This window comes from Crotalus tigris, unplaced genomic scaffold (genome assembly GCF_016545835.1).
Source record: "Crotalus tigris isolate CLP2741 ecotype Arizona unplaced genomic scaffold, ASM1654583v1 scf7180000017814.3102382, whole genome shotgun sequence".
NCBI classification, from domain to species: domain Eukaryota; kingdom Metazoa; phylum Chordata; class Lepidosauria; order Squamata; family Viperidae; genus Crotalus; species Crotalus tigris.
In genome coordinates this window covers 230,813-258,495 of record NW_024096652.1, presented here as the reverse complement: position 1 = coordinate 258,495, position 27,683 = coordinate 230,813, and the positions used below count along the sequence as shown (strand labels likewise).

At 41.9% G+C, this 27,683-nt stretch overlaps 1 protein-coding gene across 4 annotated transcripts in view; it reads right to left on the bottom strand.

Annotated features, from left to right (window-relative positions):
• The window catches only part of ARHGAP24 (Rho GTPase activating protein 24), a 305,640-nt gene that overhangs the window by 56,653 nt on the left and 221,304 nt on the right, over window positions 1-27,683 (bottom strand). For 3 of the 4 annotated variants that reach the window (XM_039342820.1, XM_039342819.1, XM_039342823.1), the window contains one exon: window positions 7,626-7,748. In XM_039342820.1, coding sequence (XP_039198754.1) covers window positions 7,626-7,748 — 123 coding nt within the window. Of the gene's footprint in view, window positions 1-516; window positions 1,737-7,625; window positions 7,749-27,683 lie in introns of those variants that run through there. The other variant, XM_039342821.1, reaches the window with a different exon arrangement.

The following is a 27,683-nucleotide window of genomic DNA, read 5'->3' as shown; positions in this document are numbered from 1 at the left end:
TGTGTTGTTGGGAGTTTTTTTTGCAGCAGGGAAATGAAAAAAGAAATGAGCTGCAGAAGGCACGCAAGCAAACTCACACAGCAAAATGTTAACAGAAGAGATTGGACCCTGCCACAAACCTTTACAGCTCACCAATCCTTCTCAAACACGAATGGCTCTCTTGCCCCTGCTTTTAAGCTCTATCGCTGACCATTTCTTCCGTGCTTAAGTGGGAGCAGGTGTCCTGGATGCCCGACTGATTTTTATTGCACCCATGCACGGTGATTTTTAAACCCTGCTAAACCTTTGGAGCCCTATTTGTTTCCACTCGTGGGTCTGCAAGCCTGCAAGGAGAAAAACAATGGCGATCCTGCAACGTGAACTTCAATCGAGGTGAAATAAAGTTAAAATCTGGCAAATCGTGTATCGCTTCGCCTCCTTTGTCTTTCTGTTAAATCATTTCTGTTAAAAAGGCATTTCTGCTTTCTCGCATTCCCAAGCTCCCCTCATAGAAAGGAAAAGAAGGAGTGCACCTACCTTTTCGGAAGCTAAAACATCGCTTGATCCTCCTGTAAGTAGTTTTGGGAACAAAAGGAGAAGATGCCAGGGCACCTGAGGCACGGACCCCCGTATTCCTGTCTTCAGGCATCATGCGGGCCTGAGAGAGAGTTGCTAGCCCAAAGCAGATGTTAAAGACTATTCTGTGATGTCATGGTGCAATCAATCATTCTCATTTACTCCTGTTTGTCTTCTCATCACCACTCCTGAGTGTCTCAGACTTTTGACGTTCTCCGTCTCGGCTGAACGTGGTGAGGGCACGCTTTCAAGGAAAAGGGGCTTGTCCCTTTCCTTCTTTGCTAGTGGTTTTCAGATGCTTTCGTTTCACTCTTCCTTGGCTCCTTTTGCTCCTTCACTTCTGGTATGATTGCCCGTTGGAATGGTCACACAATGTCCTACCACCTTGACGAAAAAAATCTCAACCCCGAGGTTCATTGTTCATGGAAGGTACCACCTGGGTGCTTCATGGCACAGTTTGGGGAAACAATGCCTCTTCTCAGCTGGAACTGTACAGGGTGGAGCAACTGGGAAGGGGGGGGGGGAGCAGAGACTCCAGTGCGAAAGGTCAGCAAATAGCAATGCATAAATGGAAGATGAGAACAATGGCCAAAAAAAGGACCCCAAAGAATTGAGTTGGAGGCTCCTTTTTCATCTCGGTAAAGAGGGGACAAAAATCACGACAGCATCTCCCTAAAGGCTCCCCTTGTCCGTTACAGATGCTCTTCAAAGAACTGCTTCTTTCCCCCTTAATTATCATGCAAGAAAATGCTCTCCCTTCAGTTAGTCTGGATGATTTCTTGCCTTCCTCTCTCCCAGCTCTTGAGGCAATGGCATCGGGCTCTGGCAGGATCAGCCGTTCATCAGCACCACCTTTAAGTTCCTCGGTGGATTGGCTGAAGCACACACGCCTCTTCCAAGGGATGCCTGTGCCAAGGTTTTCCCCCCATCCAACTATTCTCAATGGAAGGGTTTCAAAGGCTGCGGCGGCTGCTGCTGTTCGCACTGCTGCTTTCGGCCACTGTTTTTGCTTTCTGCTCCAGCCTGCTGCAAGCGTGTGGCAGGTGCGAGCAAAACAATATAGAGGAGGCAAAGCGCACCCGGGCAGCAGTCTGCAATGTTGATTTTCTAAAAGGTTGACTTTGACTTGACTTCAAAGAAATGTCACGTGTCTGGCATTAAGAGCCCCTGTTTGCTTCTTGCAGAAGTGTCCCACTCCCCCTCGGCTGTCCCATTAATCTTTCCTGCTTCTGGGTCCCCTTGAGTCCCACTGCTATTTCGACTTTCATGCTGTGTAATCAAAGCTTGTTTTCACTCCTATCAAGAGCAGCAACAAAAAAACGTCATCTTCCAAATCTAATTAGGAAAGAATTTAATTCACACAGAAACATTCAGGGAGCTAACTTGGAATGCTTGCCAATGCTGTTAAGGCTGGTTTTGGTATCTTCTTTGTCCTCACCGTCCATAAACATTTATTTTCCAGAGGGTTTCTTCCCCTCTACCCCCCTTGCTGGTACAAGTCAACATCACAGTTTAATAAACTGGTTAATAATTTGCAGAGCTCCTGCTCTGTGAGTTTCTGCCTTTGCACTAGGCTGCCAGAAGGTCAACCCCAAATATTAGGGTTTTACCAAAGGGCGCTGATGCATTTTTTTTTAACAGTTCAGAAAACATGCCTTTCATTCCAAGGAGATGGGGTGATGGATGCAAGTCTTGAAATGCACATGCAAAGCAGAATTTCTGTTCCAGGTTTTTTTTTCTTTTTCCCCTTGCTCCTTTCATTTCCAGCCAGATTTTTATCACAGACCAGCACAGTTTGAAACCCATCACTGCTCTCCAGCTAGTCTAGTGATCCAGGACAAGGTTGATAAATTTCTTCTTTTTTTGATTCCTACGTAGAATTTCAAAAATGATAAGAAGGTGGAGCTGGCAAGCAACCAAAAGGCAACCGTACATGACTTAGTTCTGCTTAGTAGGTGAAATGTTGCAGGCTGGGCTTAAATATATGGAAATTTAAAAAGCGGAACAATGAGGAAGACAAAAGAGCATTTAAAATAATATCGGAAACTGCCTTTTGTCTAGGTAGATTATTTTTCCATCTAGTCCAGCCTTGCCTACTCTGACTAATGGCAACCTTCCAGGACCTGTGGCTAAGAAGTATCTTTGCTTCCACCTTCTATTTAGAATATCTTTCGTAGGAATATCAGACACTGACTCTTCAACTTTACACATGCAAAGCAATGTACAATCACAGTCTCCACAAAATATGATGCATTAATACAGCAAAAGAGAAGACTGGATTCTCTGCAGCTACATGATCTTGGATATAGTGTAACACACTGGTCTTTCCCACTGATTTTCTTCAATACAGAATATTCAGGACCATGGGTCTTCCACAAACTCACATTTTATGTTGCTAACAAAAGTACTCCGCTTATTTATTCAACCAATTCATTAAGGAAAACAGGAATGGAAGAGAATGACCATGGTTTCAAAAGTGAAGGAAGAAACATCAATAACCTGAATAATGCTGATGACGCTACACTACACTGGCCAGCAAAAATGCAGAGGATCTGCAAAATCAGATTGATTTAAAAATCAAGGAACACAAAGGGACCAAGAGTAAATGTAAATAAGACCAAACTAATTTCAATGTGTAGAAAAACTAAATCACATGAAGTGTTAATACCACTTTACAATGTTTTGGTAAGGCCACACTTGGAATACTGCATCCAGTTTTGGTCACCACGATGTAAAAAAGATGTTGAGACTCTAGAAAGAGTACAGAGAAGAGCAACAAAGATGATTAGGGGACTGGAGGCTAAAACATATAAGGAATGGCTGCTGGAATTCGGTATGTCTAGTTTAATGAAGAGAAGGATGAGGGGGAACATGATAGCAGTTTCCAATATCTCAGGGGCTGCCACAAAGACGAGGGAGTCAAGCTATTCTCCAAATCACCTGAAGGCAGGACAGCTGGAGCTCGGCACTGATCCTGGTGCTTCTGCTGAGCTCAGAAGAAGCACCAATCAGGTGGAATGTTGCAGTATCTCCAAATCTTGTGATTTACATTCAGATGCTTGGCAACTGATTCATATTTATGATGGTCACAGTGTCCCAGGGTCATGTGAAGTGACCAAAACCTGCTGCAACCACCCAGCAGACGGAGGGAATAAAAACCAAACTCCCCCCCACCCCACCCCTGCTGCCAATCCTCAACAGAAATGCTCACGACAATGAAAACCTCAGAGAGGAGGAAGAGTGCTGCTGGATGGGCAAGCAGGTGTCTTGCTCGGCTGTGGCTTGGGGGGCACTTTTTTCAGTGCCATTGTAACTTCAAAGAGTCACTAAGCGAACTGTTGTAAGTTGAGGACTACCTGTACTTTATCACTTTCCTTTTTTGGGGGGTCATCAAGTTTTTGACACCTTGCTAGGTGACTGGTGGTACTGAGACGTTGCCATATCCTAAAAGTGGTACAATGAGTGAAAAGGTTGAGTTGAGGGATCTTAATTCAATAGTAACAATCCCCACTGATCCCTAGAACCAAACTTAAAGAACAATGCTTTACACTGGGTAACCTTTGGACTAGTGCCCTTCAAGCTGTAAGAGACTCCTGGATGACACCCCTGCCCCTGCCCTAGAATCTCGTCGATGCCATGCCTGATACCTATTGGCCACATTACCTTACGGATCCAGCCAGGATTCGGTATTACAAGTAAGTCATCCTCTCCTCAGTGCTCAAGTTACATATATGATATGTAAGTCAAGGTATTCTCCAAAGCACCTGAAGGCAGGACAAGAAGCAACGGGTGGAAACTAATCAAGGAGAGAAGCAACCTAGAACTAAGGAGAAATTTCCTGACAGTGAGAACAATTAATCAGTGGAACAACCTGTCTCCAGAAGCTGTGAATGCTCCAACACTGGAAGTTTTTAAGAGACTGGACAGCCATTTGTCAGAAATGATATAGGGTTTCCTGCCTGGGCAGAGGGTTGGACTATATGACCTCCGAGGTCCCTTCCTCCTCCTCCTCCTCCTCCTTCTTCTTCTTCCTTCTTTTCTGATTACTTCCTAGCATTCCCCCCACCACCACAAGTTCAGGTTCTGCTTTTGTCAAATCAACTGAGTGTTTAGCCATTGGTTACAACAGAAATTGATCAACCAGCAAGTTTGATGTTGTGGCTCGCCCAAAATTGCAACAAAACTATCTGAGTTTTACACCTCCTCACCTCCACCTCCACCTCCTCCACCTCATTACTACTACTACTACTACTACTACTACCACTACTACTACTACTATTATTGCTATTATTATTATATGGGAGGTCTTATTATAGACTGACTTAGCAATAAGCCTAGGCACCACAGGTCTGCTGACCAAATAGAAGGAATGAGCATAAAGAGATGGAACATGAAACCAGAAACAGCAATCAATCAGCAAAAATAGAAATTCATCGTTGATTATTTCTTTAAAAAAATCCCCCAAGTAGTTTTATATCTGAAATTGAGTATGAGAAATGGGTGACCAATAAATGAAATAAAATAAATTGTATGGAACCCTCTATCAACAAACTTGAGTTCGGGGTATGCTAATTAAGTTAACGTAATCAAATGGCTGTGTAGATTCTTAGTCATCCAGGTACGGTTGTCCCAAAGGTGCTTATTCCCCACCATACAGTCAGAGCTGAAGAAGCTTCTTGGATGAGAAGCGAAACATCTTCAAAGAAAAACAAGAAAGTCCAGTTGCCTCCTGAAAAAGCATCTTTGGGATAACTTCAGGGGTATGCAACCTTGGCTCTTTTATGACTTGTGGACTTCAACTTCAGAATTCCTGAAACACCTTGGCTCAGCTTGGAAACTCTCCCTTTCCCTCAGCATGGCTGGCTCAGGAATTCTGGGAGTTGAAGTCCACAAGTCATAAAAGAGCCAAGGTTGCCTACCCCTGACTTAAGTTGTAAAAACATACAGTTTCAGTTCCTTATTCTCTGTCCCACTTAAACTACTTTTGAGATCCATCTCTGACATGTGTAACCAGCCTTGTGCATCCTATAGAAATGAATTCCATGTACATAACAATAGACCTCTGTGAACCTGCTGGTGGAAGCCCTTCTCTTCACAAAAGTAAAAGCTCTCCCTTCACAAAGCACCAGGATGAAGCTGATTTGCTTCATTTATCACTTCAGTTCAAAATAATGGCTTCCCTGCAGGCATAAAAGCTCTTCTCATTGGCAGGAAGTGATGTAAAGCAGTTATTTGCTCCAACGTTTACAAGACAAGTTATATCCTTTCACTTAGATCAAAGCAAAGCACCCACTTGAAAATCTGCAAATCCCCACTAATACAGGTTAATACAATTAATGCAAAACCCAGCTAGGGGGCAGCATCTAGCTGACTGCAGCTGATCTTGAAAAATCTAAGCAGAATCAGATCTGGCTAATTGCTCCGATCTGGCACTTCCAGGAAATTATGGATTATGTGCTGTAGACTAGGATATTGAATGCAAGCATCCTGAAATAGGTTAATGGCAAATCATCTTTATCATACTACAACAAGCCTATATGGAAATGTTCATGCTTGTCCCCTAGAATTGAGTGCAACTCAAAGAAGCCTTTACCTTTTAATTTACGTGTCGCATGAATTTCTGAATCTAATACCAATTAACATCTTAATTGGGTAATCTTGGATTCAAGCACTTTGAGAGTAGAAATAACATTTCTATTTCTTTTCTATTTCTATTCCCATGTACAGCCAGTACATAAAGAGCATACGAGAATAAAAAAAAATGACCTTTAACACTCCACAGGGACAATTATTAGAAGAAGCAAAAAGAAAAGAAAGAAAGAAAGATCGTTCCTGCTACACTTGACACAAGCTACAACCAACATTTAAAATTGTTAAGTGACAGCAATCAAGCAAAACTACTTTTACAGTGAATTAGCTTGTTTAGAAATATTTAAAAGTAAAACTTTTTTGAAGTTTGTAGCTGCAAAAGAAAAGGCCAATATTTCTAGCAGTCCCCAAGTTTTGCAGGCTTGGTGGCCTGGTTGGGGGTAGAAGGGAACCAGGCTGCACGAACAGTAGGCTGGCACACATGAGCGCATGTGACTCAACTGATGTAAGCAGTAGGCTGGCGCGCACGCAACTCAACTTGTGCACATGCATGTCGACCCGCCACTCATGCAACCCAGTTGCAAATCGGTTGCAGCTTGGTAGTGGGCCACAGCCCAGGGGTTGGGGACCCCTATATTAGACTACAGAGGAGTTGGGTTTACTTGAGTACAAGGGTAACTTGGGAACAACAATAACCACAGCAACAGCAACAAAAACAACAAAGGTGTAGCGTGTTCAGTGAGCACAGAAAAAGTAACTGTAAGAGTAAAACACAGAAAAAGTGAAATTTGAACACTGATATCTGGTTCATCATCACATTATCTCACTAATGCCTAACACTGAGGTTCTATGACAACTGTTCTTCTTTGACCACCCTTATTTATGAAAATACAACTTTGCTAGTTGATAGGTTTCTGAAGATAAACGCTATTTTAGGAACAATATACTGACAGCGTAAGGCTACCCAAACGATCCATGTACTATTTCGAGTGTATATGTATGCGTATGCACACTCAGGTGCACACATATACACACGCACACTAATATACTGAAGGTTATTAAAGTCAAGGAAAGGATAAGTTGACCAGTGAAATAGTTTATTGACTATATTATTCTTAATTACCGATACACATGAAATCAAACCAATATATGTATTTTTTGATCCATACTAGAATTCTCATTTCATTTCATTGGGTCCTTAAGTGCTCTCTGAGTTTGGTGTTTTTTGCAGATGTTTCATTACCAAACTAGGTAACATCATCAGAGCGTCTAGCACTGAGGATTTTACCCAGTTTGCTAATGAAACATCTGCCCAAAAACCGACAAACGAACAGCCAAGCTCAGAGAACACCAAGAGCCCCGCACCCAGTTCAACCCTGAGCTACATATATTTTCTTTTATGTTTTATTTTTATTACCAGCATTTTCTAAGAAGCAGTTTAAAAAGAATTAACCACAGGCAGAATTAATTTTTTTTCTCACCTCCTCCAAAGGGTGCCCATATAACCCTGCGGATGGACCTCACCCAATCCTCCATGTCATTCTGAGTGCTGGCCATAAGGAGGTAAGTCTCATGATTTGATGTCATTCGTTCTCTGTCTCCTCCTATAAAAGGAAAAAAACAACAACACTGTAAAGAAAACTGTTGTCGTTTGATGCAAATCTTCACACTTATGTCACTGCTGGAAAACCCAGCCGCAGAATCACGATCGAGCAGTAACCAAATCATGGATAGTTCATTACCCAAAGGCAGGGGGGGAACCCCTCTTATCGCTGGAATTGGAATTGCTTATTTATGAGGTATGAAGTCCTCTCTTTGTTTGCCAGAATATTTTTCGAAATATATCTAATACTAGGGAGGTCTGGAGTGTTAGGTTTCTATTAAAGGTAACCTGCCTGCAGTTATTGATTATCTCTTGCAGTACACAATTGCAAGACAACAATTAGGGTTTAAAGCAGAAAGAAAAGTTCAGTTTGAACATTCAATTCTGCTCAACAGATTTGATAAATGAAATGCATGAGAAGATTGGTACAGGAGCACTTTAAAAAAAAACCAAACAATTGGGATGCTATGGTGATGAAATTTACCACTGGATGAAATTGTCCCTTGCTCCAAGTACCTCAGAAGAACACACAACTGGTGTCCAAACACTTTAAAAATATTATTCCCCTTGAAAAAGTGCTCCGGTGGCACTTACGTAGATGGTTTTGAGATTTTTCTGCATTCCGCATTCATTTCTGTTGATCAGAAATATTATTATTGCCTTTCTGGATACTGAAAATTGCCCAAAATCTTCTTTCTCCCCCAAAATAGCGATTCAGATATGAGAGTAAGAGGAAATCCATATCTTTTTAGAAATCTAGAACTTTGCTTCCCATTGGAATCATTCTGCATCACCAAGAATAGGGGGAGTCACAACTGTATAGGACAGGGGTCTTCACAGAATTCCTCAGCCACAAGTCTTAAAGTTGCCAAATTTGAAGACCTCTGGTATAGGACATCCTCAAGTTGCAACTGCTTATTCAATGACCATTTAAAGTTATGATGTCACTAAATGAAGGGACTTAACAACTGGTAGTTGAACTTCTGGCCACTGCAGTGGCCCTGGTAATCATGTGAACAAACTTTGGGGGTCTGGCAACCAGTTTACACTTATGACAATGGCACCATTCTGTGATCATATGACCGCCGCTTGCAACCTTCTCTGGCAGATTCTCACACACAAAGTCAATGGGGAAGCCAGCAAGGAAAGTTGCATGTCACTTAGGTCAGTCTCCCTCTTCCTTTCTTCGCTTGTATGCACCACATCCTCCTTCTCGCCTTCAGTCCTAGATACTCTGCACCCTCTTTCCCTGGTCTTTCTACAATTGCACGACATACACCTGCATCCTGCCCTTCTTTTCTTGACCAACTAGTGCTCACCCACGGTCGTCCATGCACCCTGCAGCCTGTTTCCTTGAGATTGTGCACATGTACAGACACACCTTATACACCTCCTTCTGTGATCTCCCTCAATTGCACACATTCTGCATCCTCTTTCCTCAGCCTCCCTGAACCCACACTGCTCTTCAGGGTCCCCAAAACTTACATATAGCCTCCATCAGGCCTTCTCCCACCACAGTTGAGCAACTCTATTCTCTATATTTGGAGCTCCCTTTGCTTCCCACTTAAGCACCCACATATTTTGAGTTTCAACGATAGTCAGGATTGCCTGGATGGCCATCGCTAAGGGATGCAGTCCCGTGACACCATGCTTTATGACCACATTGCTTAGTGACAGCAATCCCAGTCCCAGTTACAGTCATAACTTGAGGATTACCTGTATAGTCCTATCTAAATATCTGGAGGCCACCATATTGCCTAACTCTTGTCTGTACTATATTTTCATTTTATGGAACTTCATTATCTACTAAAAACAATCAAACATGCCGTAATAGAATTGTTAGAGCCATTTCATATAGTTCACAATGATTGTGAATGATTATTTCAAGGCAATATGGCCTGTTATCATATGATGACCACTACAGTAAAATAGGATTTGGATTTTTAAAAACTCCAGTTTTTATATTCCCATTTTACCCAAAGTTACTTTTTGAAGAGGCAACTGGACTTTCTTTGTTTTTCATGGAATAGAATAGAATAGAATAGAATAGAATAGAATAGAATAGAAATAGAATAGAAATAGAATAGAATAGAAATAGAATAGAATAGAATAGAAGTTGGAAGGGACCTCGTAGGTCATCTAGTCCAACCCCCCTGCCCAAGCAGGAGTCCCTACAGCATTTCTGACAGATGGCTGTCCAGTCTCTTCTTGAATGCCTCCAGTGATGAAGCACCAACAACCTTTGAAGGCAGTCTGTTCCATTGGTTGATTGTGCTCAGAACAATTGTCAGAAAATTTCTCCTTATTTCTAGGTTGAATCTCTCCTTGATCAGTTTCCATCCGTTATTCCTTGTCTAGCCTTCAAGTGCTGAAGATGTTTCGCTTCTTATCCAAGAAGCTTCTTCAGTTCTGACTGTCAGAATCGAAGAAGCTTCTTAGATGAGAAGCAAAACGTGTTCAAAGAAAATCCAGTTGCCTCTAGAAAAGCATCTTTGGGACAAACGTGACCTGGAAGACTGAGAATCTCCCAGACATTCCCATTTTACATTTTTCCGCCGATGGCTTCGTTTGTTGATTAACTGACCTAAACCCCTGTCTTCTTCTGCTGTCTGCTCTGCATTTCATTCTCCCCAATTTATCAATGAGAATATGATTCAGGGAAGAAGATACTTAAATCAATAGCATCTGGAGAGCCAGTGTGGTTACCGTTTAGAGCAGTGTTTCTCAACCTTGACCATTTTAAGGCATGTGGACTTCAACTCCCAGAATTCCACAGCCAGCATTGCTGGCTGTGGAATTCTGGGAGTTGAAGTCCACATGCCTTAAAATGGTCAAGGTTGAGAAACACTGGTTTAGAGAGACTTAAATTCATGTTCATCCTTAGTTGTGGAAACTCCCTTGGAGAATTGGGAACCGTTCTCTTTCCGTTTCCTTTACTCCAGAGTTCTGCTGCTTCAAAGGAAGAAACTTTCTCACATAAACTAGCTTGGATTCCTGGAGGAAAGGCAAGAAATAGCCTCATAAATAAATCAGTAAATAAACCAGAGTCAAGTGAACTACCAAGAACCAATAGCAATGCTCTACAGAACACTCTGACTGGCAATGTTCGACCATAGCGTGTCCTTCCTACGGGTCTTAAATAAAATATGATGCCCTGGATGGTGTAAAGTCTTAAGTGCTTCTTTTGTATCAGGATTGTATTGATTTTATTCTGGGATAATGACCTTTTTTTCTCTGACGGTGCCTTTAGCCTAACCAGAAGTTTCTCATATTTTATTTATGCCCCACAAGGAGTCCGTCTTCTTTTTGTTGTGTTTCTTTATCCCCGCTGAACTGTGATGTAATGCGATGCCACCTAGGGACTGAACTGAAATTACTTTTTTCTTTCCCCCCTTCTCCTCTCCTCCATTAAAGCACTTAAGAAAGCTGCAGCTTAGGATTTCTAAACTGGCTGTTCCATCAGATGAATGGCCTCTAAGTCAGAGTGCTCGGTTCAGAATAGAGTTGAAAGAATAGATTGGCGGTTGAAAAGGCAAGCAGGAAATGTTTACCATGGTGAAAAAAAGCTTCTGCTTTCTCATGACCACCCATGGTGTTTTGTTCAATTCTCCAAAATAAGGTAAAATAAAAATAAAAAAAATCAGGGAGATCTGAAAATGAATCCTTGGAGATTTATCCAGTAGTCTCTAGAACAGGGGTCTTCAAACTCGGCCCTTTTATGACTTGTGGACTTCAACTCCCAGAATTCCTCAGCCAGGCACGCTGGCTGAGGAATTCTGGGAGTTGAAGTCCACAAGTCATAAAAGGGCCGAGTTTGAAGACCCCTGCTCTAGAAAGTCGGTTTCCAGTGATGAAATTGATGACTGCCCATCCATGTTATACCTTATAGATCTGTCCTTGAATGCATTAACAGAGAGCGAAACTGGCAAAAAAAAACAACAACCCTGGGGGTGAATTGTTTATTGTCCTTATGATAAGTAGTACATTTAAGGCAAAAAGAAACAGCATACTGGTAGTCCTCGACTTACAATCACAATTGAGCCCAACATTTCTGTTGTTCAGTGAGACATTTGTTAAGTGAGTTTTGCCCCATTTTTACAACCTTTCTTCCCACAGTTATTAAGTGAATCATTGTAGTTCATAAGTTAGTTACCCAGCTGTTAAGTGAATCTGGCTTCCCCATTGACTTTGTTTCTCAGAAGGTCGCAAAAGGGAATCACATGACCTTGAGACACAGCAACGGTCATAAATAGGAACCAGTTGCCAAGCATCTGAATTTTAATTACATGATCAGGTCATAACTGTGAAAAACGGTCATAACTCACATTTTTCAGTGCCATTTTAACCTTGGATGGTCACTAAATGAACTGTTGTAAGTCGAGTCCTCAACTTACAACAGTTAATTTAATGACAGTTCAAAGTTATAACGGCACTGAAAAAAGTGACTTATGGCTGTTTTTCATACTTACGGCTGTTGTAGCATCTCCATGGTTGCACGATCAAAATTCGGAGTCGGCTTGGCAACGGATTCATATTTATGATGGTTGCCATATCCTGGGGTCACCTTTTGTAACCTTCTGACAAGCAAAGTCAATGGGGTAGCCAGATTCACTTAACAACCATGTTGCTAACTTAACACCTGCAGACACTCGCTTAACAACTGTGGTAAAAAAAGATCATAAAATGGGGTCAAACTAACTTAACAAATGTGTCACTGAGCATCAGAAATTTTGGGCTCAATTATGGTCGAGGATACCTGCAATCAATTTACAAGAGTTTATGCCTGCTTGTGTAAATTGTTTTAAAAAAATAATGGGTTAAAATGCACAGGGTGGAATCTATTACCAGCCTGTAGCAATGAGAGGCAGAAGCACATTTTTCATGTTTAGTCTCATAACAGCCTTCTTTAAGAGCTTTCCTGTATATTTGGCTGGTGGATGATGCAACCACTGACCAGTTGGATCAAGCAGTTTTTACCTTTGGAACCTGGACCCTTCATTTGTCTTAATAAGCTGAAATGGATATTGCAGTACCGGGATAAAGTTCAGTTGTGCTGAGTTTCTGTGAACCTACAGAGAGCTAACCTCAGATTTTTCTGTCTTTGTGTAATTGGCGTCACTTCCTTCACACTCATTAATGACACATGCATCCTGAAGGTCTGTACGGGGTTTAGTTGATGCATCCAGTACATTACTGTGATATCTTAATAGATGACTAAGCAAATAACATATTGAATCAGGTGATAACTGTCCAAGTACCATCTCATTGTGATGGCTTTCACTGAGAATTTAGATATAGTCTGTTTAATGGCTCTTTGAAACCCATTTCGTAAATAATGCATCCCTTATTGACAGCATCAGAAATGCAATCAAGAACACTGCTAGAGAAGCTGACGGTTCTGCACTATTGACTCTAAACCGCCATCTGCTTTAATTACATTTCTGTTATGTACCAGAACTGAAAATGGGCAAAGAAAGGAATAGAATGGTTATAAATAGACCTTTTACTCTTAAGACTGCCTTTTCCAACCTGAACAGATGTTGAGATTACCTGCCCAAAGACTCCTTGGACAAAACGTTGCCTGGGGACAATGGAGGGACTTGTAAACCCAACATTTGGAGGACAATAGATTGGAAAAAGTTGTCTTAAAGTGTAGATAAATACCAAAACTGGCAACTTTTGGTCTCTGAATGATTTGAGCGAGTGAAGGTCAGAGCAAAAACGACTGCTATCTTTGACTTTCACTACAAAAATCAGTCAGTGTTTGTTCTTTGCAGCAAGTTTTGTTGTTCAGAAAATGGTTGGTGAACAATAGCCTGTAGACTGTAACTGTGAAGAATAATTAATCTATGGGTTGAATAGGAGAAGTGATACTAAAAAAAAGGGGGAGGGGTCAAAAAAATCAGATGTCTGGTATCACTTTTTCCAGCTTGATTATCTACCAGATTCTTCCTTATTTTTGTCTTCCACAAACTAGTACAGTTATTTCCCTATAATACCTACATTGGCTAGGTGTCAAAGCTGCTAACATCAGATGTTTTTGCATTGACAACAGATGAAGATGCAACCATTTTCTTATTTTACTTTTAGAGTTAGATGATGCTGGGGGGAGGAATGTGCATGAGAGTTTAGCTAGACATAATAATACTGAACCCAGTGTGAGAACCAAGGTTATTGAAATAAGAGATGATAAAGAATTGGCGGGCTGGAGAGCTGGAGGGAAAGCCCCCATTCAAACTAATTGGGGAATGTGATTTATGATGGTTCACTGGAGGAGGAATTGTGCTTTGATACTATGTGCTCAGGAAAGGGGGACTCAGTTTTTGGTTTCAATTATATTAGTGCCGATGCTATTCTACTCAAATTAAGATTCTTTAAGGTAAACAATGCCTTGACGTTCTTGGAAGAGTTTCATCTGTCGGAACCATGACACTGGGTTTACATGCCAAATCCTAAACACTGATCAATAAATTATAATTGTGATGATCCCTTAACATGCTACATCCAAACAAATAAGCTGCACTATATCCCACCACACAGCTTAACAAGACAATGTCTGGGTCGTCAAAATACATTTTGTACCATTGTAGCCTAGAGCCCTAGACTAGCATGTGTGCAGACCCAGCCCAGTGACTAAATGTATCCAAGGGTGGAGAAAAATGTCATTTGATTTTTATGTGAAGTCAATGCCGCATAGTTCCCAGAGACCGGTGAGGTCCCACAGATTGGGTCTCCTTCAGGTCCCGTCAGCCAGACAATGTCGGCCGGCGGGCCTCGGGGAAGGGCCTTTTCTGTGGTGGCTCCGACGGTGGAATCAACTTCCCTCCGAGATTCGAACTACTCCCACCTTGCCGGCCTTTAAGAAAGCCATTAAAACTTTCCTGTTCCAGCAGGCCTGGGGTTGATGTCCCCGGGGGGCCGGGATACGATTGGGACATGCTGTATGAATGCACTTATTTTTATTGTTATATTTATTGTTTTAATTTTGTACGCCGCCTTGAGTCCCTAGGGATTGGGGCATATAAATTTTATTAATAAAATAAATAAATAAATAAATAATAAATAAATAATTTTAAGCACAGCTGGCTCAGGAATTCTGGGAGTTGAGGTCCACCAGTCATAGAAGAGCCAAGGTTGCTTACCCCTGGTATAGAGCATGACTTGATGTATTTTTAATGTTTAAAAGTCTGTATAATTCCTTCTTTAATGAAGCTAGTTTGGTAGTGCAGGGGTAGGCAACCTTGGCTCTTTATGACTCGTGGACTTCAACTCCCAGAATTCCTGAGCCAGCCATGCTGAGGGGAAAGGGAGAGTTTCCAAGCTGAGCCATTCTGCCTCAGGAATTCTGGGAGTGGAAGTCCACGAGTCATAAAAGAGCCAAGGTTGCCTACCCCTGGTCTAGTGGTTAAGGCACCAAGTTAGAAGCAGAAGACCATGAGTTCTAGTCCTGCCTTAACCATGAAAGCCAGCTGGGTGACCTTGGACCAGTAACTCTCTTTCAGTCCAACTCACTTGACAAAGTTGTTGTGTGGAAAATAGGAGGAAATTGTGTTTGATGTGTTCACTGCCTTGAGTTATTTGTAAAAATAATAAAGGCAGGATACAAATTAATTTTAAAAAAGGATAGAAGGACAAGTAAAGCAGTAATCAAACCCATTATCTTGATGTTGGACTTCAACCATTCTGCTCCCTTCATATTGCTTTTATTAATGTTCAAATAGCTTGTCTATATTCCTTTCTTAGCAACTCATCTGTATTTATTGCAAAAAGTTGTGACTAAATGGATATTTAGACAAGGAACTTGAAACCCAATAAAGCAGGTCCAATAAAATTTATTTTATGCCTGTTGCATTTTCTGAAAGATGAGGGGTGCATCAATCCAGGGTGATTTTCCTGAGGAAATGTTCAAAGAAAACATGGTTTCTGTATTGATTTAGAAAATTCTATTAACAAAAAAAAAAAAAACCTAAAAGGGTTTGCAAAAGAGTAATAAAATAGGATAAAGTACCTGAAAACAATTCAGTTTTGCAAAAAAAAAAAATGAATATACCAAAAAATATATAACCAATAATGAGCTTATTTTCCCAGAAAAAATCTATCTATGGGTCAATATTGCCTTGATGGCACACAATTAATCATCAATCAATTGCTTTTATTGGCAATAAAACAAAAGAGAAACCTATCACAAAATGAGCCTCAAGGGTCACGCAAAACATTGAGACTTATTAAAATAATGAAAAATGATATCATATTTCCTGTTCTTCCAACTTTTAATTATTCTGTGTAATCAAACATAGCATCTTTGTTCCCATAATTATCTAGGCTCCCCTAACCAGTTTTTCCAGTATCAAACTCTAGCGGCAAATTTGTTGGAAGGGATCTCATCAAAAAACTTTGAGCAAAAAAAAGTTTGAAGTTTGGGTTTAGGAATCAATCTCTCTAAGGAGCCTTTAGAATCAGCATTTACACTGGCCTTTTAGAGGACATGCTTGCCTCCAGAGGTTTTGGGTACTCCGTCACGGGAGTTTTTTAAAGAAGAGATTGGACAACAATTTGTCTGAAGTGATATAGGGCAGGCGTAGGCAAACCTTGGCTCTTTTATGACTCGTGGACTTCAACTCCCAGAATTCCTGAGCCAGCTGGCTCAGGAATTCTGGGAGTTGAAGTCCACGAGTCATAAGAGCCAGGGTTGCCTACCCTGGTATAGGGTTTCCTGCCTGAGCAGGGGGTGGATTGGAAGACCTCCAAGGTCCCTTCCAACTCTGTTATTCTAAAGATGGAGCTGCGATCTGTTGTAATATAAGATATCTCCCATACACCTGTGAGTTGTATTCATTACCAACCCCATAAGGGGTCTCCCCTCTACAAGAACAATAGCCTCGTGGAGTCTTTGGAGCTCTTTGAACTTGGTTGTGTGCCTGCTGATGTCTCATTAAGTAACACCATCCATGTGATTCAGTGTGGGGTTTTCTCCCCGTTTATATACAGAGGCTTGCCCTGCCAGTGTAGAATACTTGATTTTCCCAATGTTGCTTACTATTGCTTTCATTACAGTAACATTACTGAGGATGTTACTTAAGAATATTGCAAGACATCAGCAGCCCTCAAGCTCCAATTTCAAAGTGGTAGCAATTACTTTTTTTATTTTTATGTGAAAAAGAAAGAAAATTCAGCCTCTTCCTACTGACATCTCATACTGACACTTTCTTACTATCCTTTCTTGCAACACTCAATTGACTCTTGTAACGGATAGGTGGTTGGTTGAGACCCACTTTGCTGAAAGGAACTGGGCTCTTTACATCTTCTGAGAACTAATCTAAGAACATTTGATGGTGTCACTAAAGTTAAGCAGGCATGTCTGGCATGAGAAATTGTGTAGGATCTCAAAATATGAAGTTACCTGAGTTCCTGTAATGGCCATGAGTGGTTTTGAACCTGAGAATAAATTAAAAAAATATTATGCAAACCGAATTCCTAATCTGTGGGGTGTATGTGTGCACATACGTGTATACGTGGTTGACGGATCGACGGATAAATAAATAAAAACACATTTTGAGAATACAGAATAAGCATTGCCATGGTGGCGCAGTGGTTAGAATGCAGTACTGCAGGCTATTTCTGCAGCTTGGCAGTTCGATTCTCACCAGCTCAAGGTTGATTCAGCCTTCCATCCTTCCGAGGTTGATAAGATAAGGACCCAGATTATTGGGGGTCAATATGCTGACTCTGTAAATCGCTTAGAGAAGGCTATAAAGCATTATAGAGCTCTACATAAGTCTAAGTGCTACGGTATTGCTATTGCACATAGCAATGAAAGTCAGCCAAATTCCTAGCATAAGTGCAGATCAGAGGTGAGACACAGTTAAGTGATTTCCTCCTGATGCAACTCATATATAGAGTGTCCTTCTTGTGGAGTCAGCTTTTGGAAAGGAACATTCTTCAACTGCACTACTTTTTTCCAATTCCTGTTTGTTTTTCCTTAGTACCCTCCAATTTTCTATCCTTGTCCTTCAAGCCACAGAAGAAATCTCAGAAGGACACCAAGCCTTTGTTTAATTAAATCCAGTGTTTGGGTTACTGAGTTATTTTTCAAGAGGCTGTTACTCTGCTTTTGCATTTTGAAAACTGGTTCTGAAGGAGGGAATGGCTTTGTGATTGATTCTAGATTCAGCTAAATCAGTGGTTCTCAACCTTTTTAATGTCGCAACCCCCAACCGGTCGTAAGTCGAGGACTACTCAACCGGTCGTAAGTCGAGGACTACTCAACTGGTCGTAAGTCGAGGACTACTCAACTGGTGCAGCACCGTTTGCAGAATGGGACTTTTGGCGGGCTCAGCAGGGCAAAGACAGCCTGGACAATTCCTATTGGCTTTTGAAAGCCAATAGAATTAGACTCTATTCAAGAGAGTCTATTCTATTGGCTTTCAAAAGCCAATAGAATAAAAGGGAGTAGCACAGCTAAGGAAAAGGGAAAAAAATGGCGGACTGCATTGTTTGGCGACCCCCGTGAAATGGTTGTACGACCCTAAATGGGGTCCCGACCCACAGGTTGAGAACCACTGAGCTAAATAGTCCTAGCATTCTTGAGAGGCAGTGCTACCATTTTCACAAGGGCCAGTCCATCAGTTTCTGGGGAAATCTCTTTTCTACAAAACAAAAAGCAAGTTTGGTTGATTTCCTGAGTCTGAGTCCAAGGAAAGAGTCACATAAATAACACAATGATGGTGAATGTACTTCTATAACAGACTTGCTGTGATGCATTGTGCATCACTGACTAGCAGGAAAGAGGACAATTCCAGATGAGAACCACACATAGACCCAGGCTGAAGTATGCATGTTCAGAAAAGCACACTCATATGATTCCAGGAAGATAATAATAATAATAATAATAATAATAATAATAATAATAATAATAATAATAATAATAATAATAATAGTAAAGTTGGAAGGGACCTTGGAGGTCATCTAGTCCAACCCCCTGCTCGGGCAGGAAACCCTACACCATTTCGGACAAGTGGCTGTCCAGTCTCTTCTTAAAAAATTCCAGTGTTGGAGCATTTACTGCTTCTGGAGGCAAGCTGTTCCACTGATTAATTGTTCTGACTGTCAGGAAGTTTCTCCTTAGTTCTAGGTTGCTTCTCTCTTTGATTAGTTTCCACCCATTGCTTCTTGTCCTGCCTTCAGGTGCTTTGGAGAATATGTATTATATCTCTCTATCTCTATGTATATGTTGAGAATAGAGTTTTAGTGACATCTCTGGCACCAACAGAAGTGTTCAAAGCTACATAATTGAAGCAATAAGAGAAGAGATGAAGTAACCTGTCTTGAGGGTAAATCCTGAAAAATGAGTTTTGAGTTCTTCTTGTAGCCAGTGTGTGTATGTATGATGTTTACAGTATAGCAATAGCAATAGCAGCTAGACTTATATACTGCTGCACAGTGCTTTACAGCCCTCTCTAAGCAGTTTACGGAGTCAGCATATTGACTCAAATAATCTGGGTCCTTATTTTACCAACCTCGGAAGGATGGAAGGTTGAGTCAACCTTGAACCTATCAGAATTAAACTACTGGCAGGGTCGAACTGCTGGCAGTCAGCAGAATTGTCTTGCAATACTGCATTGTAACCACTGTGCCACCACGTTGCCTCCACCACAAGTATAAATGTGTGATGTCAACTAAAATTAAACGCAGACTCATTCTCAAATAATACAACCTCTGTTATCTTGGGCAGAATACTATCCCTGGGAAAAAGAAGACACCGACATTATGCAGAAGAAAGATGGTTTACACTACAGCAATGCAACAGAAACTGCTCATTTCCAGTGTAGCCTGTAAAAGTCTAGGACAGTGATGGCGAACCTTTTAGAGACCAAGTGCCCCAAACCCATCCCTGCCCCCGCCCGCTCCAACCCCACTTTGTGCTCTGCCTGCCCGCAGGGCCACCCACCGCCTACACGGCCCGCCGCAGCAAATTGCCCAGGCAGACCAACAGCGCCATGGCAGCCACGCCCTCTGCCCACATCCTGCAGCCTCATCTGCACATGACAGGGCACAAGAGCGGAGTCTTGTCCCCACTGCCCTGCTGCCATGTCCTTGGCTGCTCTGCTCTGCACAGGCCACGCTCGGGGTGACTCTCCTCTGGGGGGCTGCTGGTGAGGAGGGGGCCGTGGGGGGAGGTGGGGCTGGGGCGATAACACATGTGCCCACAGAGAGGGCTCTGAGTGCCACCTCTGGCATGCGTGCCAGAGGTTTGCCACCACTGGTCTAGGAAGTGCTGCTGATTTTTCTCAGCTGAACCTCCATTAGTTGGATCTGCAGATCAAGAAAGACAATTCGATGTCATGATTAAATTGCCTGCAACTGAGAAACCCATAGTCAAGTCCTTCCTTAGTCACAGAAGCTAACTTGGTGAATCTGGGCAAGTTGCTCTCTCAACCCCACTTATTTAAACAGTGAACTTTAATGTGATGCAGATTAAACAGATTGTAATTTAAACAGTGAACTTTAATGTGATGCAGAAAGGGAAGGAGACGTGACTTCTTATTTGCCCTTGCATCCATGTCTAGTTTAACGAAGAGAAGGATGAGGGGGGACATGATAGCAGTGTTCCAATATCTCAGGGGCTGCCACAAAGAAAAAGGAGTCAAGCTATTCTCCAAAACACCTGAAGGCAGGACAAGAAACAACGGGTGGAAACTAAGCAAGGAGAGAAGCAACCTAGAACTAAGGAGAAACTTCCTGACAGTTAGAACAATTAACCAATGGAACAACCTGCCTCCAGGAGCGGTGAATGCTCCAACACTGGAAGCTTTTAAGAAGAGACTGGACAGTGATTTGTCCGAAATGGTATAGGGTTTCCTGCCTGAGCGGGGGGTTGGACTTGATGACCTCCAAGGTCCCTTCCAACTTTACTATTATTATCCTGCTGTTCTCTGCTGCTAACCTTGACAAGGATCATCTAACGGATACATGGGCCATACTACCCATTTTGCTGCTTTCACAGAGAGACATCAATCTTGATCAGAAATCATAGCATTAGGTCAGACACCAGGCAGGGATGGTTAACAATAGATGGGGTTGAGATTGCTGCTTGTTCCGTAGGGACACAGTCAATTCCTAATTAGATAACACCCCACCTCCTCCCCCTGAGAACTTTGCTCCCTTCCTCTTCATCTTGGTCAATGTTATTTTCACTGAATTTAAGATCTTTATTCATTGTTTTAATGTTGCATATTGCATTTTGATTGAATGACTGTAAGCCACCTAGAGTCACCTGTGGTAAGACGGGCTGCATAGAAGTTAAATAGATAGATAGATAGATAGATAGATAGATAGATAGATAGATAGATAGATAGATAATTTTCCCCCATTTTAACAACCCTGTAATCCCTTGCATTGCGGTGGAATCGTGCTGACTGAATGGAGCTGAGTGTTTACTGGCCAGATGCCCTTCCTGACACCTATATGGAGCTCACAGCAGATATTTTCCCTTTGCACCCAGAGAGAGAAATAAGTGCTGCTAGCTAGGCTCGAACTCACAGCCTCCTGATTGTGAGGTGAGAGCTCCACCTCTAGGCCATCACGCTGCAAATGAATGAATGAATGAATGAATTAATGGTGTTTAATATTGTGGCTGTTCATACAGTTATTGCTCCACTCAAGAATTATTTTCTTAACCCAAACATCCTGTCGAATAGACTGCTAATAGCCTAGCTAGGGCAATAGATCAGCCTCAATAGCAAGAGCACTTAGACTTATATACTGCTCTATAGTGCTTTACAGGGTCCATAATTTTTATGACAGCTGCTGTTATTTTGGAACATTGCCCTATCCAGAATTTTATGGGGAAAGGAAATAGCAGCCCAACTGGTGGAAAAAGAGAGCTGATGGGTCCCAGGGTAGCACCCAAATCATGCTACACCATTGGTTACAGCTAAGGAATTCTGGGATTTGAAGGCCATACATCTTAAAGTTGCTGAGGTTGAGAAATACTGGGTTACAGTGATAATCCTCTGCCTACAATGTCATGGCAAGCTTTTCTGTTCCTTTCAGAAACGTAATGAAACAGCTCCTAACTTTGGGAAACTAGTTGAATCACTTCTCTGTGCTTGTCCCAACTGGGGAGTGTTTTAGATTCTACTGTTTTCCTATAAGTTCAGGCCAGTATGAGCCAGATTTAAAGGGAAAATGCAAATGATTTGGAGGAGGATGGACTTGTCCGCATTGTTTTAAAGAACTAGCATCTTTCCTAAGACATGCATGGCTACCATGAGCAATCCCAGGATTTAAGAAAGTGTCAACAGATACAACACTGTTTCTCCTTCTCCTTCATTTTTTTTCTTTTCCACTTTTGAGTTCAGATAATAATAATAATAATAATAGTAATAATAATAAAGTTGGAAGGGACCTTGGAGGTCATCTAGTCCAACCCCCTGCTCAGGCAGGAAACCCTATACCATTTCAGGCAAATGGCTGTCCAGTCTCTTCTTAAAAACTTCCAGTGTTTGAGCATTTACCGCTTCTGGAGGCAGGTTGTTCCACTGATTAATTGTTCTAACTGTCAGGAAGTTTCTCCTTAGTTCTAGGTTGCTTCTCTCCTTGGTTAGTTTCCATCCGTTGCTTCTTGTCCTGCCTTCAGGTGTTTTGGAGAATTGCTTGACTCCTTCTTTGTGGCAACTCCTGAGATATTGGAAGACTGCTATCATGTCCCCCCCTCATCCTTCTCTTCATTAAACTAGACATATCCAATTCCAGCAACCATTCCTTATATGCTTTAGCCTCCAGTCCCTGATCATCTTTGTTGCTCTTCTCTGTACTCTTTCTAGCATCTCAACATCTTTTTTACATCGTGGTGACCAAAACTGGATGCAGTATTCCAAGTGTGGCCTTACCAAGGCCTTGTAAAGTGGTATTAATACTTCACGTGATCTTGATTTTATCCCTCTGTCAATGCAGCCTAGCACTGTGTTGGCTTTTTTGGCAGTTGGAGCACACTGCTGGCTCCTATTTAAGTGATTGTCCACTAGGACTCCGAGATCATTGCACGGCCCTGTTTAATGTTAGCAGGAAAATATCAATGGCTAGTTTCCAATATGATTTTTGTGAACAACGGCTTAAGTTCTTTAAATCCCTTCCTGCTTTCTTTCCTTACATGCCCAATAGCAAAAGGTGGAATGCAAAGAAAGTGTATCCTGATCCTTCCTTCCTTATTTCGACAAATTCTTTCAGCGATAAGGACGACATAATATTGGGAAATCAGACAAGTTGTAACCCGTTTCCCAAAAAGGCATTTTCTTTCATGATTATATTTATTCTTTTCCCCCCATTGCTAGCCAGATGTTTCAACATATTGATGCTCACATCTGAACAGGGCCAGGTGGATGAACAAACCTGCATCCAGAATGAGATGAAGTGGCTGGAGGAAGCCTGATCAAGTAGCTCTCTAACTGCCACCGTCTGTTTACTAAAGCACCAGAGGAGGAGAAGCAACTAGAATGCATTATTTATAAACCACGTTGGGGAGGGAGGGGGGAAAGGCTTGAACTTTTCTAAGCAGCAGAGGATACAGGGTATAGAATCATAGAGCTAGAAGGGACTTGGAGGTCTTCTAGTCCAACCCCCTGCCCAAAGCAGGAGAGCTTACTGCATCCCAGACAAATGGCTGTCCAATCTTTTCTTAAAAACTTCCAGTGACAGGGCGTCCACAACTCAGGAAAGAAGTTTATTTATTTATTTATGAGACTTATATACCGCTTTAAGTGCAAGCACTCTCTAAGCGGTGTACACCAGTAAGCAATGTATATATATATATTTACATTGCCCCCAACAATCTGGGTCCTCATTTTACCTACCCCGGAAGGATGGAAGGCTGAGTCAACCTGGAGCCGGTGAGATTTGAACCGCTGACCTGCTGAACACAGTCAGCTAAAGTGGCCTGCAGTACTGCACTCAAACTGCTGCGCCATCTTGGCTCTTGATCAATGTCAGTCAAGTTGTTCCATTGATTAATTGTTCTCACTGACAGGAAACTTCTTTCTAGTCCACAGGTGTCAAACTCGTCTCACCACGTGATGTGTCGCGACATATCGTGACTTTTTTTGCATTGCCGGAGCTGGGGTGGGTGTGGCCTCCATATGATGCAACCGGCCCACGGGCCGGCAGTTTGACACCCCTGCTCTAATCCTAGGGTGGATCTCTCTTTTAACAAGTTTCTACCTGTTGCTTCTTGTCCTGCCCTCAGGTGCTTTGGAAAATAAATCAACCCTAGCACTGATGATGTTACCTAGTTTGGGTAATGAAATATCTGCAAGAAAACAACCAAGCTTGGACAGCACCAAGGACCCTTCATTTCAACCCTGAGCTAAAATATTTTCCTTTATGGGTAATTCAACCCTCTTCTTCTCTGTGACAGATCCTCAAGTACTGGAAGACAGCGATCACATCACCCCTAGTCCTTCTCTTTTCCACTCCTTTCGTTCCAGATTGCTGAGTGGTGTCAGAATGAAGAAAACCTTCCTTGCAATTTCCACAGTTTTCTTCTCCCATGAGAAAGGATTTTGTTTCTCTACCTTATTCTTTGGGGGTTTCAGAATTTCTTTGGAATTTCTGTTTTTGAGCTTAGGTGATTAACACCTAGCCTTCACTCAGAGTCTAAGCAGTCCTGCAATAAAAGGATTGGACTAATGACCTCCAAGTTCTAGGATTCTAGGAATGTCTCTAATTTCCAAGATTCCCCATAGAAAAAATGAAAACAGTGGGAAGAGTTTTCTCCTGACAATTTATTTGGGATTTAATTAAAGACAAAGGACAGTTGGAGAGTTTCTAACATTGTAAGAAACAAGAGCAACAAAAACTGCTATTCGGTTTCTCAGAAAGTCACTAGAATTCTCTTATCCTTGGAAAATATATTGGAAAGAAATCAAATGTTTTCAAGCTGTTTCATCAGATTAGTGACCATTCAAACTTACAACAGCACTGGAAAAAAGTGACTTATGATCATCCCTCTCTTTTATAACCATTGTAGCATCCCCACATCATGTGGGAATTATTTAATGAAAAGAAGGTCGAGGGGTGACATGATAGCAGTGATCCAATATCTCAGGGGCTGCCACAAAGAAGAGGGAGTCAAGCTATTTTCCAAAGCGCCTGAAGGCAGGACAAGAAGCAACGGGTGGAAACTAATCAAGGAGAGAAGCAACCTAGAACTAAGGAGAAACTTCCTGACCGTTAGAACAATTAACCAGTGGAACAGCTTACCCCCAGAAATCATGGTCTCTCCATCACTGGAGATTTTTAAGAAGAGACTGGACATTCACCTGTCTGAGATGTTATAGGTTCTCCTACTTGAGCAGGGGGCTGGACTAGAAGACCTCCAAGGTCCCTTCCAGCTCTGTTCTATTCTATTCTATTCTATTCTATTCTATTCTATTCTATTCTATTCTATTCTATTCTATTCTATTCTATTCTATTCTATCCCTCTCCTTATAACCACAATTGATTCCAAAATGTCTGTTGCAAAATGAGACAGTTGTTAAGTGAATTTTTCCCATTTTACGAGTTTTCTTGTCACAGTTGCTAAGTGAATTCACTACTATTGTTAAATTAGCAACACAGTTATTAAGTGGATCTGGCTTCCCCATTGACTTTGCTTGTCAGAAAGTTGCAATAGGGGATCACATGACCCCGGGACACTGCAACCATCATACATATGAGTCAGTTGTGAAAAAACGGCCAGAAGTCACATTTCAGTGCTGTTGTAACTTGGAACAATCACTAAATGAACTGTTGTAAGTTAAGGACCACCCATACATGAACCTGGGTATCTCTAGTCCAAGTCTATTATCTTATGAAAAAGCATATTTTATTTAGTTCATGATCCATTGGTTTTCCAATGTGTAAAAACGGTTGCTCCAAGCCTATTTTCATCTGTAGTGTGTAGAGGAACCAGTGCTAAAGAAAACAAAAGCAGAAATCCTGCAGGACAGAACAGAATAATAGAGTTGGGAGGGACCTTAGAGGTCTTCTAGTCCAACCCCCCCACTCAAGCAGGAGATCCTATACCAGGGGTAGGCAACCTTGGCTCTTGGACTTCAACTCCCAGAATTCCTGAGCCAGCCATGCTGAGGGGAAAGGGATTCCAAGCTGAGCCATGCTGGCTCAGGAATTCTGGGAGTTGAAGTCCATGTGTCATAAAAGAGCCAAGGTTGCCTACCCCTGTCCTATACCATTCCAGACAAGTGGCTGTCCAGTCTCTTCTTAAAAGCCTCCAGTATTGGAGTATCCACAACTTCTGGAGGCAAACAGTTCCACTGGTTAATTGTTCTCACTGTTAGGAAATTTCTCCTTAGTTCTAAGTTGATTCTTTCCTTGATTAGTTTCCATCCATTGCTTCTTGTTCTGCCTTCAGGTGCTTTGGAGAGTAGGTCGATTCCCCACTTCTTTGTGGCAGCCCCACAAATATCGGATGTGTAAAAATGGTTGCCTCCAAGCCTATTTTCATCTGTAGTGTGTAAGAAGAACCAGGGCACTATAAAATACAGTTCTGAGAAGAAAAGACGTGTTGATGTAATTAAGAAGGGATGACTAGCCTCCCAAAAGAAGAGTTCCACTCTGTAACATTTTAACTTGATCCAAGAGGAAGGCCAGGTTCAAAGTCAACCAAGTACTAAGCTTATTTATCCCAAAGGCAACTTCATCATGCTCAGAAGACTTTACTTTATACGAAAGGGAAAAGCAACCTGAGATCTCTTGGAAATGGAGTTTAACTACCATGAGCCCAGGATGGCCTATGGCAAGATATAGTGGGATTTGTAATCTAAAGGATCTGGAGAAACATTTATCAGAAAGCAAGCTAATGAAAAGTATTTCTTTTCCTGTAGAGCCCCGAGTCATTGTTGGGAAAAAAAGAAGAATGCTAGAGGCTGGTGTTTAATAGCTCCCCATTTAAATTCAGCTCACTGAGGGCAATAAAGATACTTGCACTTCTTAACTTCCAGTAACCCTGTGAATGTGGTTGGCTCTTGAAAGGAAGTAGGAGGCTGAAAATCCCTGGATAACAGATAGGAAGAAAGCCTGGGACTGTTTTACAATGCAGTTGTGAACTGGCTGAGCCCTTAGCGGTCAAACAAAACTGGAGCTCTTAGCATCTACGAAAATTGCCACTTTCCCTTCTGCTTGAGAATATTTTACAGCAGCTGCCTTCGGAGTCATGCTGTAAAAAGGGGCTGTAAAAAGACAGCAGAGGATATAGTAATACAGTTGGTAAATCATCTGTCAGTCAGGACTTTGCCATGAATGTTTTCTTGGAAGAGTCCAGCTCATTCAGCATTTCAGAGGTGGCTTAAGCTGCATCTTAAAATCAGTTCCCTCAGCATCTGATTTTCAGGTTATACGTCAGGGATCTTCAAACTTGGCCCTTTTATGACTTGTGGACTTCATTTCCCAGAATTCCTCAGCATCCATAAGTCATAAAAGGACCAAGTTTGAAGACCCCTGTTACAGGGTATCCAAAAGAAACAATTTCCTAGAACAATGGTTCTCAACCTTTTTAATGCCGCGACCCCCAACCGGTCGTAAGTCGAGGACTACTCAACCGGTCGTAAGTCAAGGACTACTCAACTGGTGCAGCATCGTTTGCAGAATGGGACTTTTGGCGGGCTCAGCAGGGCAGAGACAGCCTGGACATTCCTATTGGCTTTTGAAAGCCAATAGAATTAGACTCTATTCAAGAGAGTCTATTCTACTGGCTTTCAAAAGCCAATAGAATAAAAGGGAGTAGCACAGCTAAGGAAAAGAGGGGAAAAAATGGCGGACTGCGTTGTTTGGCGACCCCCATGAAATGGTCGTTCGACCCCAAATGGGGTCCCGACCCACAGGTTGAGAACCACTGTCCTAAAATAATGCTGCTGGTGGTTTTTTTATTCCTTTGATTCAATTA